General features: G+C 36.4%; 1 protein-coding gene across 6 annotated transcripts in view; it reads right to left on the reverse strand.

The window, feature by feature from the left end:
- The window catches only part of ALCAM (activated leukocyte cell adhesion molecule), a 225494-nt gene that overhangs the window by 7822 nt on the left and 200623 nt on the right, over positions 1-17049 (reverse strand). For 2 of the 6 annotated variants that reach the window (XR_014069078.1, XM_081542933.1), the window contains exons 12-14: positions 13979-14111; positions 12077-12115; positions 11670-11787 (exon numbers count right to left, since the gene is read on the reverse strand). Coding sequence is in view for 4 of the 6 variants with exons in the window: in XM_081542933.1 (XP_081399059.1) it covers positions 11670-11787; positions 12077-12115; positions 13979-14111 (290 nt within the window). In the remaining 2 variants the exon portion in view is untranslated. The remainder of the gene's footprint in view (positions 1-11669; positions 11788-12076; positions 12116-13978; positions 14112-17049) is intronic. The other 4 variants (XR_014069082.1, XM_081542946.1, XM_081542942.1 and 1 more) reach the window with 3 other exon arrangements.

The raw sequence follows: 17049 nt of genomic DNA on the forward strand, positions 1-17049 counted from the left end.
ATATATTATTTATAGTTTTATTAATATCCTTGTCTGTTAACTACAATACCCAAATAATGCACAGATCCACTTGTCTGCTTTTCCTTTTGATTACTGATTATATTTTCTTGACTCTTTGTATATCTAGTCCTTTTTATTTTGCATGACACGATATACAAAATAACAGAATACACACAATGTTATTTTCCATCACATAAGGTCTCCCCTTTACTTTGTTAAGCAGAAAGGTGAGCAGATAGGATGACTTCAATTCGGTCAGGGTTTGAGCTAGGTTGAAGCTCAGTTGCAGTTTTAGTAAGATTCAGTCTACATCTGGTTTGTCCCTACCCCTAAGTCATGGCCCTCTCAAGCTTCTGATTGAGATTCTGACATGTCTCGTTTTCTCCAGAGCTTAAACATAGAGAGATCCAGCTCTTCCCATCAGAGAGTCTCCACCCCAGTCTCCAGGCATCTGTCCTGTGACATTTCAAATATGGTCAATCTCTTTAGTCTCCTTGACTTGAATGTAAACTCCTTGATAGTATGGACCATGTTTTATTTATACCTTCTTGTCTGAATAAGGTAGGCATCCAAAAGATATTTCTTTTATTGAATTGAACTAACTGGCCTTATTACACTTCATATGTGTTTCCTTTTACTGTTCCTTATGATATTAGTGTTCACCAATATCAAGTCTAAACTAAAGAGCCTTTTGACAACGGTGAAAAAGAGAATGAAAAAGCTGGCTTAAAACTCAATGTTCAAAAAATTAAGATCATGGCACCTGGTCCCATCACTGTATGGCAAACAGATGGGAAAAAAGTGGAGGAAGTGACAGATTTTCTTTTTGGGGGCTCCAAAATCACTGCAGACAGTGACTGCAGCCATGAAATTAAAGGATACTTGCTCCTTGAAGGAAAATTATGGCAAACCTAGATAGTGTATTAAAAAGCAGAGAAGTCATTTTGCTGACAAAGGTGCGTTATAGTCAAAGCTATGGTTTTCCAGTAGTCATGTATAGAAGTGAGAGTTGGACTATAAAGAAGGCTGAACACTGAAGAATTGATGCTTTCAAACTGTGGTGTTGGAGAAGACTCTTGAAAGTCCCTCAGACTGCAAGGAGATCAAACAGTCAATCCTAAAGGTAATCAACACTGAATATTCACTGCAAGGACTGATGCTGAAGCTGAAGCTCCAATACTTTGGCCACCTGATGCAAAGAGCCAATTTATTGGAAAAAACCATGATGTTGAGAAAGATGGATGGCAGGAGGAGAAGGGGACAACAGAGGATGAGATTTTTGGATGGCATCATCAGCACAATGGACATGAGTTTGAGCAAACTCTGGGAGACAGTGAAGGACAAGAAAGCCTGGCATGCTGTAGTCCATGGGGTCTCAAAGAGTCAAACACAACTTAGTGACCGAATAACAACAATATAAAGTCAATACAGACCCAGCTGCTTTTTCACAGATAGGTAAAATAGAGAGAATACTTTTGATAGCAATCAGCATAGTGATTGCCTAAGGGAAAAAGGATGACAGGGCTGGACAGGAAGGAATTCCAAAGGGGTGATGAGGTGCTCTATATCATGGTTGGAGTAATGGCTACAATGGTGTATACATTTATCAAAACATATTTAATTGCATATTTAATGTAAGCAAATTTTACCTTAATATAAAAATATTATATAGAAAAAAACTAAAGCATTATCCTCATGGCCAAGAATTGCAAGAATCAGGCAAAAAGTACAATGAGAAACTGGATACCATTCCCATTTCCAGTTCTACTTACCTTCTAGGTGGATTTAGTATTTGTGTAGGGATTAAGGGTAATTTCTGCGATTTCAAAAAATTTTATCAAATAAAAGAAGGGGGTCTTGAGAGGAAGGGAGTGACTATAACTCTAAGGAAATTGTGGTTTTCAGAGCAAATCACAATATTTTTCAGCATATTGGTCAGGTAAAATCAGGCTAAGAATCACTGCTTACAGTTTGGCATTATGAAAAAGTTTGTTATGGGTAACATGAAACATATTTTTAGAATATGTTTGTAGAAGAAGAGTTGAGCAACTTCAAAATGATTATTTTTAAAATTAAAAAAAGGAAAAAATTTCCCTGTCTTTTCTTAATCTCACTATCCAAAAAATAACTGCTAAAACTCTTATTATGCCTCAGTGTGCCCCAGGCCCTGTTCTAAATGCTTCACAGATATTAAATTATTTTAGCTTTAGGATACCTCTGTTTTATTTTTTTTTATTTTATTTTTTTATAAATTTATTTATTTTAGTTGGGGACTAATTACTTTACAATATTGTAATAGTTTTTGCCATACATTGACATGAATCAGCCATGAGTTTACATGTGTTCCCCTTCCTGGATACCTCTGTTTTACATTGAAGTACACTAATAAACTTGCTTGTGGTTACACAGCTAGCAAACAGCAAAGCCAGGATTCAAACTCCAGTAGTCTGGCTCCAGTATCTACGGGCCAAGTTACACAGTTATACAAATATGCTAAGTGTTAACCACTGTGAAATATATTAAATAGAAATAAAATAGTGTTGCTGCTGGGGGAGGGAGATATTCACTGAGTGCATGTATGTAAGATTTACTTGAAGTTTTTATGAATTTCTCCATTTTTGTTACTGAGAGTCTGCTCTCTCTAACTAGGAAAAAACTCTAGAACTTACTCTGATTACTTTAAGGTTCAGTTTTGAGATTGATGTGGTAAAAATAAATATAATTTTATGGATGTGTCTTTTTTAATTTGTGGAAATTTTAGAGGTTTGAAAGCATTACACAGGTTAGAAATCCATCTACTACTGGAAGATAACAAAAATTTATTTAAACCATTCTGTTCAGCAATATTTTCAGTCAATATTTTTTTTTAAGTTGATTGATTTAAGGAAGGAAGTTAAGGCATTTATAAAAAATAAGCATTTCGGTTAAAATACAAATTATTACAGTTACTTGTCTGAAGAGTTATGCACCAGCCAGCTTTTTTATAATTTTAAAATGAGACAAAATTTAAATAATAGAATAACAAATTAATATTGGAAGAAGCTCTGGAGGTGACCCTCTAATCAGTAAAGTGGAGAGAAGAGTCTTAACCCTGGGGTTAGCCAAGTCTGAGCTGCGAGTCCTTAGACAAGTCCCTCCTCTTAAGATGTTTGCTCTTCTGTAAATGGGGGACAGTAGGGTCTACTCCAGGGCTGGTGTGAGGATAAATGTAGAGTATATCTGAAAGTCCCCAGGAAGTGACAGGGACTCACAAAACAATGGTAAGTCCTGGATTGTTGCCCAGCCACATAGCTACTGAGTGGCCGAAGAGAGTTCAGTCCTCGCTCTCAACTACTCTTCTGTGTTTTTCTATAAGTGCAGTGCTATTAAGCATTCAAGTTGCTTTTAAGTAACATTTTAGAAGATTTTTTAACTTTTTTGTGAGATTTTCCCCAATACTATAAATTTGTTTCCGGATCTGCTTGAAAGGAGGTAGGGAACTAAATCTAGCAGTGTTGTCTAAGTGTGCCTTTGCTTTAGAGTTACCAAGAGATGGGATAGAGATGTTACTAATGCTACAGTGTAAATCATATTGCAGTACATAAATGTATCAAATCAACATGTGGTACACTTTAAATTTATTCAGTGTTATACATCAGCTATAGCTCAACTAACATAAATTTAAAAGGGGATAAAGGAAGCAAGATGGGCTCGATAAAGGACAGAAATGGTATGGACCTAACAGAAGCAGAAGATATTAAGAAGAGGTGGCAAGAATACACAGAACTGTACAAAAAAGATCTTCATGGCCCAGATAATCACGATGGTGTGATCACTCACCTAGAGCCAGACATCCTGGAATGTGAAGTCAAGTGGGTCTTGGAAAGCATCACTACGAACAAAGCTAGTGGAGGTGATGGAATTCCAGTTGAGCTATTTCAAATCCTGAAAGATGATGCTGTGAAAGTGCTGCACTCAATATGCCAGCAAATCTGGAAAACTCAGCAGTGGCCACAGGACTGGAAAAGGTCAGTTTTCATTCCAATCCCAAAGAAAGGCAATGCCAAAGAATACTTGAACTACAGCATGATTGCACTCATGTCACATGCTAGTAAAGTAATGCTTAAAATTCTCCAAGCCAGGTTTCAGCAATATGAGAACTGTGAACTTCCAGATGTTTAAGCTGGTTTTAGAAAAGGCAGAGGAACCATAGATCAAATTGCCAACATCCGATGGATCATCGAACAAGCAAGAGAGTTCCAGAAAAACATCTACTTCTACTTTATTGACTATGGCAAAGCCTTTGACTGTGTGGATCACAATCAACTGTGGAAAATTCTTAAAGAGATGGGAATACCAGACCATCTGACCTGTCTCTTGAGAAACCCATATGCAGGTCAGGAAGCAACAGTTAGAACTGGACATGGAACAACAGACTGGTTCCAAAGAGGAAAACGAGTACATCAAGGCTGTATATTGTCACCCTGTTTATTTAACTTATATGCAGAGTACACCATGAGAAATGCTGGGCTGGAAGAAACACAAGCTGGAATCAAGATTGCCAGGAGAAATATCAATAACCTCAGATATGCAGATGACACACCCTATTGGCAGAAAGTGAAGAAGAACTAAAGAGCCTCTTGATAAAAGTGAAAGAGGAGAGTGAAAAAGTTGGCTTAAAGCTCAATGTTCAGAAAACTAAGATCATGGCATCCAGTCCCATCACTTTATGAAAAATAGATGGGGAAACAGTGGAAACAGTGTCAGACTTTATTTTTTGGGCTCCAAAATCACTACAGATTGTGATTGCATCCATGAAATTAAAAGACGCTTACTCCTTGGAAGGAAAGTTATGACCAACCTAGATAGCATATTAAAAGCAGAGACATTACTTTGCCATCAAAGGTCTATCTAGTCAAGGCTATGCTTTTTGCAGTGGTCATGTATGGATGTGAGAGTTGGACGGTGAAGAAAGCTGAGCACTGCAGAATTGATGCTTTTGAACTGTGGTGTTGGAGAAGACTCTTGAGAGTCCCTTGGACTGCAAGAAGATCCAACCAGTCCATCCTAAAGGAGATCAGTCCTGGGTGTTCATTGGAAGGACTGATGTTGAAGCTGAAACTCCAATACTTTGGCCACCTCATGTGAAGAGCTGACTCGTTTGAAAAGACCCTAATGCTGGGAAGGATTGGGGGCAGGAGGAGAAGGGGATGACAGAGGATGAGATGGCTGGATGGCATCACCGACTCGATGGACATGGGTTTGGGTGGACTCCGGGAGTTGGTGATGGACAGGGAGGCCTGGCATGCTGCGATTCATGAGGTCGCAAAGAGTTGGACATGACTGAGCAACTGAACTGAAAGGAGGTAAGAAAAGTGAAGGGGGTAGGAATGGCAGACATAGCCAATACATCATAATCTTGGAATGTGGTGTCATTTGAAAGGATACATAAAGTGCTCTAACAGAGTTGCACATTTGGAAAATAAAAATAATAGCCATATATATCATGCATGAAAGAGTTCATAGGACTTTAGTTTTTCCAAATGTAGGCATATGTATAACAAATTTGAAAACTGAGAGGGAACATGAGGAATTATTAATACTTCCCAGTTTAAAAGGGCATTTTCTATGATTTCTACTTTATAGCATGCCTGGAACACAGCACAGAAGGGTACCAGGATCACAGGTATTTAAGACTGGGACCCTGGCAGTGCAGAATTGCCACTCTCAGCAAACCGGCCATTGATACCTGTGCAGGTAATCAGGGTCATAACCATGAGAATAGTTATTTTTCTTTATTCCTTGGTCACAGCTCTCAGCAAAGTAAGCTTCCCCCTGGGCTAACCTTAATAAAGAGTTAGAGGAGGAGAGGAGGGCTCTAAGCCCCACATCTCAGAAGCACATCTGTCAGCAATTTTTGGGTTTGAAGAAGGAAAGAAAGAAAAATGAATAGTTGTCCTTCTTAAAAGTTTTGATTTGATATCCTTAGCATTTATTCAAATGACTCTCCAAAGAAACTCTCCAGCAAAACAGGAAATCCTAATATCCTCAGTGAAAAATAGAAGATAGCCTTTCATTTGAGCAATAGCAAATATGGGAACCACCATTATGTTAGTGGATCAGTGGATCAAAATAAATGTAACAACACTGAATATGCATGAAAGCAGGATGCCACTGGCATGTATTCAGCATTATGGTTCAAAGCATTTCCTTTAGGTGGGTGATATAGGCGTTTCCTTTAGGTGGGTAATTTAGGTGTTTCCTTTAGGTGAGTAATGTGGTAACCATATGGGCAGAAGCAGAAACTTGAGGATTAGGACTTCCCTTCACCTTTGAAACAATGATAAAAAAAAAAAACATATAAAATTTAAAAAATTAAGTGAAATACATATATATAGACAGGCTTCCCTGGTGGCTCAGTGGTAAAGAATTCACCTGCCAATGCAGGAGATGCAGGTTTGATCCCTGGGTTGGAAAGATCCCCTGGAGAAGGAAATGGCAACCCACTCCAGTATTCTTGTTTGGAAAATCCCACGGACAGAGGAGCCTGGTGGGCTACAGTCCATGGGGTTGCAAAGAGACAGACAGGACTGAGTGACTAAGCACACAAAGAGAGATAAAAATGAAAATTTTGGTGCTATCTCTTTCTGCTGGAAATGTTTCAGTCCACATGTAGTAGGAGAGAGCAGGGCCATGGACAGTTCTGCCCTTTTGAGCGGCCATGACCTTGTGACTGACTGAATGGGGACTCCAGCATTCCCACATTATCTTATTTCCTCTTTAGTCTCGTCTATTATTTATGCTTTGATAGAATAATGGGGTATTGTCTTTTCTTCCTCTTTTGGCTGCCTGCCAGGCTACGGGGTAGTGAAGGAAAAAGAAACCAAAGCCTGGATTAGCTTGATGTCTAATATAAGGTAAGAGGCCACATCAGCTCTGCACTTGAAAGCACATCCTTCCACCCCTAGCACTACATAAAATGCCAGCAGGCAATTAAAGTCAGAGATGAAGTTTTAATTCCAAAGAAGTCCTTGTGAGGCAGCAAAATATATTTGAAAGTTTATATGGGATACAGAATAAGATACTGCATGCATTAACTTGGGCAGGTAATATTCACTGAGCCTTAGATACTATGAAATATGTTTAATTAAACTTACCTCATTAAATTTTGAGGATTTCAGTTATGTAATAATACACTAGGAAAGTCACTCAAAATGTGCCATAAAGGGTCCTTCAGCCCTGTATTTTCAAGTCATTCAGCAGGGAGTCAATCTTTCTTTATGGGAACATTGATTTTAGACAGAATATTGATTTAAAATAGAATTCAGTTAAAATTAAATTTCTTGCAAGATCCTCTTCCATATACTAAGAGATACTAATGAGAAGAGTTTTAGAAAGGCTTAATATAATCATATTTCTTAAAGTTTTGGGGTTAAAGACTAGTCTTCTTTAGTCTTTTGCCAATTTAGGACTGTCTGTTTTTTTTTCCTAAGACAGTAGTAGAATAGTAAAGCATTATGTAAGGCAGAACTGACAAAGGATATTTGTGATTTTTAGACTTCCATATTGTCCTCATAATGTACAAAAAGTTCATGAAAATAGTCATGAGTTCCACAGTTGCAAAAGATAAATCTCTTGGTAAATTTCCAAGATCCATACAACATGTATTTTGAGATTATAAATGTCTGGTTGATGCTTACTTTCAGTTCAGTGATAAGAAGTATGGTGGTCAGGGGTCTCTTAAATGCAACCAATCAGGAAATTATGATTTTAATACACTTCTGAATAAACTTGTGGCTACATCATGCTGCCTTACATTTTTTTTCCTTTATCTCTGACTCTTTCAATTTTTCAGTAATTCTTGTACTATAAAAAATGCAGGAGAGAATTTAGAACTCAAAAAATAATATTTAACTTCCTCCAGATATAAAAACAATGTTCAGAGAACACGATGGAGTGAAATGGAGTAAATAATTTTAAAAGTCATTGAATTATCTCTAGGTCTAGGTCTTTATGTTTCCATGTTTCTTATTAAACATGGCTCAGATGGTAAAGAATCTGCCTGCAATGCAGGAGACTGGAGTTCAATCCCTGGGTCAGGAAGATCCCTTGGAGAAGGGAATGACTACTTACTCCAGTATTCTTGCCTGAAGAATTCCATGGACAAAACAGCCTGGTGGGCTACAGTTCATGGGGCTACAAAGAGGTGGACATGACTGAATGACTAATATTTTCACTTTTTTTACCTGTTAAACAACTAGATATGAACTGGGTTTAGTCAGTTAATACCTTTTGCCTGGAAATGACAGTTAATACCCTGCATGCACAGGAAATGATGAGTAATCCATTCTCACTATCAAAATATCTCAAATTAAAAAAAAAATTTCCAGTGAGACGTTACATGAATCAAAACAGTAGAGGAAGCACTAGTCCTAATTCTACAATGAACATATTATATCACAACATCAAGCACAACTGCTAAGCATTTCCTGCTGCAGTTTTCCATATTTAAAATAGATATAAAAATATGTATCTCATATGAATGGAATGGGGAGTTCCTGTTTTTTGAGTAGTCACTAGGTATGTTGTACTCAAATTCTACTTAGGCATAAAAGATTGTTTCTCTCATTTCTCTCTCCACTGACATTAAATTGCCAATGCAAAGAACTAATATAATTGTTTCTACAAGTTGTTTGCAATAATGGGTGACTCACTAAGATTGTTGATGGTATCATTTCACAGGAGGGTAAACACAGGGGTATATTTCTTTAGGTAACTGAGAAAAAAGTCTGAATCACATCTTTATTATTAAATTCTCTCATATCCATATAAAATGGTGATGAATTAAGCTAAACATAGAAATGAAACCCTCATATTGATTTGTAAAGGTGAAGTTACCTAGAAGAAAAGGAAGAAAGGGAGTATAGTGGACCTAAAAATAGACTTAAGAATTCTTAACCTGAAAGCTCTTATTATGAATCTTCACTTACTCTGGGCATAAGTATTAACAGTAACTCATATAGCAAAATTGCTTGTTTATCTCAGAGGGCAGTAAAAAGAATAGCTAGTCAGGAATTTGAAACACTTTCTAGGAGAAAGAAATGGCACCCACTCCAGTATTCTTGTCTAGAAAATCCCAAGGATAGAGGAGCCTGGCAGGCTACAGCCCATGGGGTCGCAAAAAGTTGGACATGACTGAGTGAGTACAAAGGTGAAGCACTTAGCAAATCTGAAGAGTGCTGCAAAGTCTTAATAAAAACACTTTGATGCTTGGGGTAAAAATTGCAATTTATTATTTTGATTACCAATAATATTGACTCTAGCAAAGTTGGTGCACTTTTCAATTAATAACAGTTATTTAGACAAATCTTCAAATCAGATGGTAAAATAAGCACTTAATTAAATGAAGTACTTCAAGAGAAATGCATGCAGTCTTAATCCTTAAACTACAGACACTATGAAGCTAAATGTCCAGCATTTATTTACCCATGATTTTAATTCTGAGTTATCATATGGTAATATCCAATGACATAACTTAAAACACAACAACCTCCCTGCCCTCCACACACAATTTTTTTTCCTATTCATACAAAGACAAATAGGATATGATGAAATATTGGCAATCAGAGTAGCATGATTAAGGACACTGGAGAGTACCATGAATTTCACATTCATTTGATCATAATGTAGAAGACTGCTGTCTATTTTTCAGTGTAATTCCAGGATACAGAGAAATTTTATTTTTATTCTTTAAGAAGTAAAATTACTTTGAAGTGCCCTAAATAAAAATTACTTTCATAAATGCTAAATAAATAAAACCAAAATACTTTAGAGGCCAAGTTGTCAGATTTGTGAGCACCTCATTGTAGATTATAAAGGAAGGATAAGATTTTGATAGTCATGAAACTTAGACACATAGAAAGAGAATTTCTAATAAGGTAGATACTGCCTCTGGGAAACTACATTTCCTTTCTTCTACATGGTACATCTTCTAAACTTTCCATAGAAACCATGGGTGCATAGCAACAATGAAGAGTTTGTAGGTAAAATGTTCACTGAGAAAAAACCCCACATTTGTCATCAAGTGATAGTGTGGACTGTTCAAGACTGAGGACTGAAGTGCCAAGACTAGCAGTGGCTATGCCCTAGTGTGAGAGTGGATATGCATATCAACTACAATACACAACAGGAATGTGTTGAAAAAGTAAGGCATAATGAGAGAAAATAAGACCTAGGAATTAAACACAAAGATTCTAAAACACTACTGCCTTAAATAAAATATAATTCTGTCCCTTACAACTGTATGATCTTAAACAAGCCATTTAACTATTCTCTGCCTTAGTTTTTTTCCAAAGTGAAATATGTATAATAAGATTATCTACTTCAGAGATGGACTGTGAGAACAAGGCAGAACTCAATCCATGCTCATATTATGTGAGTTTAAAAATTCTAAGCTACTACCTTCCTTTGATGGCAGATCCATTCAAATATTACTTCACTGAAATTTGTATCTTTAAAGAGTAGAACCATGGATCTGATGGAGTCTGTTTTTTCTTTTGATTTTAAGTTAACTAAACCTGACTTGTTGATAGGGGTTATATCAAAACATCAAGAAAATACAAAATAAAGTCCAAAGTTGCCATAAGCTATACACATTCCCTTGTAAAATTTAATTTCCTCATTTATAAGATATAGGAGTTTGAAACCCATGATTGAAACTAAGGGTATGCCACAGAATCACTAATGGAATTTTTATAAAATGCAATGCAAGAACCCCATCTCTGCCCAATTGCATCTGGGCTACCTGATGCAAAGAGCCAACTCACTGTAAAAGAACCTGATGCTTGGAAAGATTGAGAGCAGGAGAAGCACGACAAAGGATGAGATGGTTGAATGGCATTACTGACTCAATGGACCTGAATTTGAGCAAACGCCAGGAGACAGTGAAGGACAGGGAAGCCTGGCATGCTGCAGTCCATGAGGTCCAAAGAGTTGGACAAAATTTGGCGACTGAACAACTGTTAATTGGATTTTCATTATAAGACACTATTAGATGATTTGTGAGGTTGACTCTATAGGTATTATTGTATGATTCTAATAATCTTTAAACATCATTTAGTCATTTTTAAAGTAATCTTATTACTTTAATCATTTTTTAAAAAATTCAGCACAACATAATGATGACTTTTCCCCTGAATTAGATCCTTCTATGAAACAAAGTGACCTAACTAGAATCTAAGAGGAGTAGTGACGGCAAGATGGCCTGACCTCACCAACAGTTTCACTGCTGGCCAGACCTGTCACTGTAAAGACACTTACTGTCCCCATGGGATGTACTAACCACTTTTAATTAATGTCCACAAACCTCAAATAGTTCAGAATCGCTGACTCCTAGGGACTATGTGCTTTTTAAAAATCTACCTCTGCATTGAGAAAAATAACATAATTCAATTCGGACTACTGACTGAGAAAAATAAGGGGACACATGTGAAATCACTCCAAGCCATGTCCCCAGTGTTGGTAATGTAGCCACGGTAAACTGAAGGCAAAACATGATCAGCCTGACTTTGGGCAATGTGTCTTTCCTTTCAGAGAAATTACATGCTCAGCTGAAATAAACATAATGAACACATTGAATTTTCTCCCCGTGAAAGTCAATGAACAATGAAGATCTTTTTTCTTCAACTTACTTTGATTTCTTCATGTATAGCCAATAGACAACACCAGCAACTAGGGCAGCGAGGAGGAGACCAACAACAATTCCCACAATTAGTTTTGCCTGGTCATTAACCTTTTCTTTGTTTTCATCTACAACAAAGAAGAAAAACCCATGCAATTACAGACAATGCCAAGCATTTCTGAAAAGAAGTCAATCTAGTTATTATTTCTGACTAAAAATGATCAAGGCTCACTACGAAGAGTAACATGCAAACTTGTGCTTCTAAAGGATTAAAATTTTAGCATTTTTACTATCTTGTCTCATTTGCTATTTTAATTCAAATCAAAATGTGGCAGCTAGGAAAATTACTTATGCAATGACACTTCATAAATCTTGAGCAGATAGTCAAGGAAGAAGAGCCGGCAGCATAGTACCTACCACTTATTTCGTCTGCCTCATCGTGTTCTGGAATACTTACTGAAATGAAAAATGTTAATATGAAATTAAAAACAAAATTTGTTGATATATGAAAGTCACCTTTACCATTATAGTATGATGTAATAATACTCAAAGATAAAATATCTATTCTACAGCTGAGGGTAGAAAAATTTACATTTAATAAAGCGTGAACTTCCGTACAAAGAAATTCATCTTGTTTTTAAGAAAGGACAGTAGTTAAAACTGCAAAGGTATTGATCTACCATAGGAAACTTTACAACTGACAAGCTATAGTATTAATCTGAAATCCATATTAACTTTCCCACTATCTACCACCTTTTAATAGGATTTCTTTTTTTAGGAGAAAAAAGTTGCAGTGCATGGAATCTACAGTGTAGTTTCTCAACTTCAATTTTCCTGCCTCAGTGAAGAAGAATTTATTTTCATATTCTAGTGTCAGAGATTTGCCACTTAGAGACATTTTCAAAGTGGTAGGAGTGGTGGTTAAAACTGAGGACATCTCAGAGGTGAAGGTGCAATATATGTGATGCTTGTAAAAGCCCTCCAAATGACTAAAATAGCACTATGATCTTGGCCCATTTAAAGGATTGTCACTGTGGTGGATTGTCATTTAATATTAGACTAAATAAATATTTTTCTATGAACATGGGCTTGCATCAGAAATTTCAGTGATGATTGTTAACATGCAGATTCCTAGACCCCTCCTCATGCCTACTATATTGGAATTTTAGGAGGTGCTCATTGACTTTGAAAATGATGGTATTAAATGTTGATCAAACAACTGCAAGGTCTATAAAGCCACTATTCAATGGGCTAGAATTAAAAAGAGAGACTTGTGTTCAGGAAGAAAGGATAACTTCTCTTTTAGGTAGGACAAATCAATACTCACTGAATTGAATTCAGAGAAGTCAATGCTCCTATTTTAGAGTTAAATTCATTTGGTTCTTTTCTCCTGTCAATCCAAAAGGCTTTTATATTCCAGTCATATTCTGTTAAGGGCCATTATCTTTAGAAAATTATTTTCTCCTAGCTTCAGCTAATTCCTAGCCAGTATATCTCTATCTTGCTAAAATCACATAGAGGATTCCAACTGACTGAAGAATGAAAAGTTTTGAGAGTCAGTTAGTATCCCGTCCAGATCTGAGTCTCAGTCTAGGCCAGCCCTGATTTAAGACTAACACAGCAAAATAAAGAATTATAGAATTGAAGATGGGAGATAACTTCAAATTAAATAAAAAAGCAGCTATTGGTATGTATCCATTACCTTGATTTCAGCATTGAGATTTTTTTTCACTTTCTCTGAGATTATCTCATTTGTTTGATTTTTAACCTATGATTCAAATATGATATTCAAATGCATCAATATTTGAAACTAGATTTTTGGATTCCTGATATCAGTTTTACTACCAATTTGCTGAATGACTTTAAGTATGTGGCATTCCTTTGCAAAATAATAGGATAAATACCACAAAGAATTGAAATGCAAAATAATAGATTAAGGGGAGTTAAAAATTTACCAAAATTAAAACTGTTATAGAAATGTTTTCAGGTAATATTTGAATCATCTGTACTCTGAATACAAAACATGGGTTAAACAAGAGCAACATAGTCCTTATCTTCTGTTGATCTTGGAAATATTCCTGTATAAGATAAAGTCTCTGATCCATAAAACATGAAATGATTTAACTGTCCAGACAAGGATTGTAAAGAATGGACACCAGGAAAAAAAAAAAGAACCTTATGATGATGATACCAAATGCAAAATAAATAAATAAAACTTACCATAATGCAGTACAGGAAGATGGAATTGAAGATTTTAAACTAATGAAGAATAACTTCAAATTTTCTTACTTTTTTTAATGCCAGAAATGAAATACTCACTAGCAGAGACATTCAAGGAGTTTACTGTTCTCTCCAGCTGGTTTTCTGCTGTGCAAGTTAATGTAACATTCTCTTCAGGGGAAATGATAATTTTACTATAATACCTGCCATTGATATATGGAGATTCCTCTGTCTGGAAAAAGAAAAGGAAAATGGCTTTAGAAATGGAAATGAATTAAAAACATAGGAAAGAGTAACACTGAATGAAACAAGATAGGTGTGGTGCTCTGCGGCATCATCTGGCATGTAAGGGTATATGTAAGTTCATAGATGAGACCAGTTCAGGTTTATAACTACACCAGAAAGGAAAAAGAATAGTGAATCCATACTTGGATTTCTCTTTATGTTTCTATTATTAATTTTAATAATTAAACCAACTAAGCTCTTCTTTTTCAATAGATGCTCAAGTTAGTCTATATTTTGGCATGATAGTACCCATCTCAAAATAATTACTAGTGATTAACTCATCACCAGTTTTCTCCTAATAAACTTATGAGTTTAATTCTATTCGTAAACTATGTCCTCAGTTAGCAGAGCATGGAACTCTTAATCCCAGGGTCATGGGTTTGTGCCCTAAGTTGAGTGGTTGCTCTCCTATGTTTAGGGCTTCCCTGGTGGCTCAGCAGTAAAGAATCTGCCTGGAATGCAGGAGATGAATGCAGGAGATGAATGCAGGAGAAGTGGGTTCAATCCCTGGATCAGGACAATCCCCTGGAGAAGGAATGGCAACCCACTCCAGTATTCTTGCCTATATTCTTGCCTGGGCAATCTCAAGGACAGAGGAGCCTAGGAGACTACAGTCTGCAAAAGAGTTGGACGTGACTTGTTGACTAAAACAACAAAACTGTCATTCCCCTCCACTATAACAGTGAATTCTTTTATTTTAAACGATGATACATACGTGCATATATATGTATGGTTTTCTCGTGGGAAAACCAGACTCTTTCAATTTTATTGAGTTAAATACAGAGGATGGGTTCTTTTTCAGTGACTGGTGATGAGAGTAACCACTGCTATTTAATTTCTTCAAACATAAGAGACAATCCACACTACTCTCTTTCCTAAGACTTGGATTCTCAGTCCAACTCCACTAAAGGAAGCATGTACTTGCATTCTTTTCTGAGACATATACACACCACGTCCTCTAGTCCTCTATTGCTCTATATTTGCTTCCTCCTCAACTGCTTTGTAAAGGCCTTGAGGACAGGAGAGGGCTTCATGATTAGAGATATTGTAGAGTCCCTGGGATAGGGGTGGGACAGAGGTATCAGTAGTTGTAAAATAATAGATTCGCCATGTGATTGAGGAGGGAACAAATAAAAAAAATTATGGCTGGATCAGCACAAGCCTAAGACAAGAAAAATAACATATCACCTAATGGGCCAGAATCAATCCTTCTCCTTGACAATGAAGAATGGAATTATTATTTTTATCCTCATAGTAAGTTCACCTGTTATTTTTCCAATTCCCACTAGTATTTTTCATATGACTTTCTCACTGGGCTTTTCTCATATGACTTTATTTGTTTTTATTACTTTCATCTCTACAAAATGCATTTGCTTATTTCTAGGTTGATCTTTTATATCTTTGTATCTTTTTCTTCATTAAATACTTATCTGATACTTATTTTTCTATTTTTTATTTGCATTACCCAGAAGAAAAAGGTTTTTTTGCTGTAATTATTATTAAATTGAACTAGAGAGCAAAAAAAAAAGAATAGAGTAGAATAGAAACAGTCATTTTTGATGCTAAAAAAGAGATCTAAACATCGTCAGCAATTCAGGTCTTTATTCTGAAATCAAGAGCCTCTTTATTATCCTCAGGCTTGTTCTCTTGCTTGTGTGCTCCATCACATATAACCAAATCAGGAAGCATTTGCTTGTGTCCACTCCTTTAGGGACATTCCATACTTGAGTTATGCAAATAAACATGCATCACCCATAGTTGAAAGAGCCAAAATTCACCATGTTCTGCAAAACTAGACTATATAAGCTGGACCAGTAACCCACCTTCCCTAGACAGAGGAAGAGTGGACACTTTAAATTACAATTCTGGTTTATGCATGCCTTCTCAGATTTCAACTGAGTCGAAGCTGGGAAGGAGGCAACACAGACGATTCAAATAATCAAATGGTTCATGTGGGTATTCCTGAGGCATCTTTAAGTGGCTCCACTGAGAAGAGGGGCATGAAGACTGTCGTAGAGAGAATGGAATTAACCAGTATGTCAGTAACCCAAGCTGACTGGCAATTTAATGGGATTACAGCTCTGAACAGTTTGTGATAAGCCAGATTCTCATATTTTTCTGTCAAAGAGAAAATTATTGGTAGTGTTCATACATTCTTAGCCTTTTACTACTGCAAACTAAAATGGTGTGACAAAGGTACAAATATTACTGTTTGGTTTACATACATGTTTGTTCAGCAGAAATCATCGTAGATACTATATATTTAGCTAGCCTTACTTTGGCCCCAGTACACACAGATCAGACCATATGTTCACAGTGACGATGTTCTTCACCATTCCCCAGGGCCCAGTCTCAAGAAAAAATAACCCACAATGTGCATAAAAGTAAGCAAAGTGTAAGTGAGGCCACTTATACTGAGATGTGGAAGTTCAGGATGTAGGTAAATATATACCTTAATGTTTTAATCACCCAAATTTCAGGAATTAGTGACCATGGGATAATACCTAGTTTATATATTTTTAAAATTTATTTTTAACTGGAGGATAACTGCTTTACAATGCTGTGTTGGTTGCTGTGGTACAACAATGTGAATCAGCCATAAGCATACATATATCCCCCAACTGAGGCCTCCTCCCACCCCCACCCTATGACATCCCTCTAGGTCATCACAGAGCACTCTATGCTATATAGCAGCTTCCCATGAGCGATCTATTTTATACATGGTCATATACATATGTCAATACTACTTTCTCAATTTGTCCAGATACTGAGCACAACAAAATAAGTCTTCCATGCTCCATGACCCTAGGATTTTAAATTTCTCTTTGAGCTATGGTCTTCCTTTGGGAAAATTAAGAAGTTAGCAAAAGCTTCCTCTGAGGACA

The sequence above is a fragment of the Giraffa tippelskirchi genome, chromosome 2, assembly GCF_054371585.1.
Source record: "Giraffa tippelskirchi isolate mGirTip1 chromosome 2, T2T-mGirTip1v1.2.pri, whole genome shotgun sequence".
NCBI lineage: Eukaryota > Metazoa > Chordata > Mammalia > Artiodactyla > Giraffidae > Giraffa > Giraffa tippelskirchi.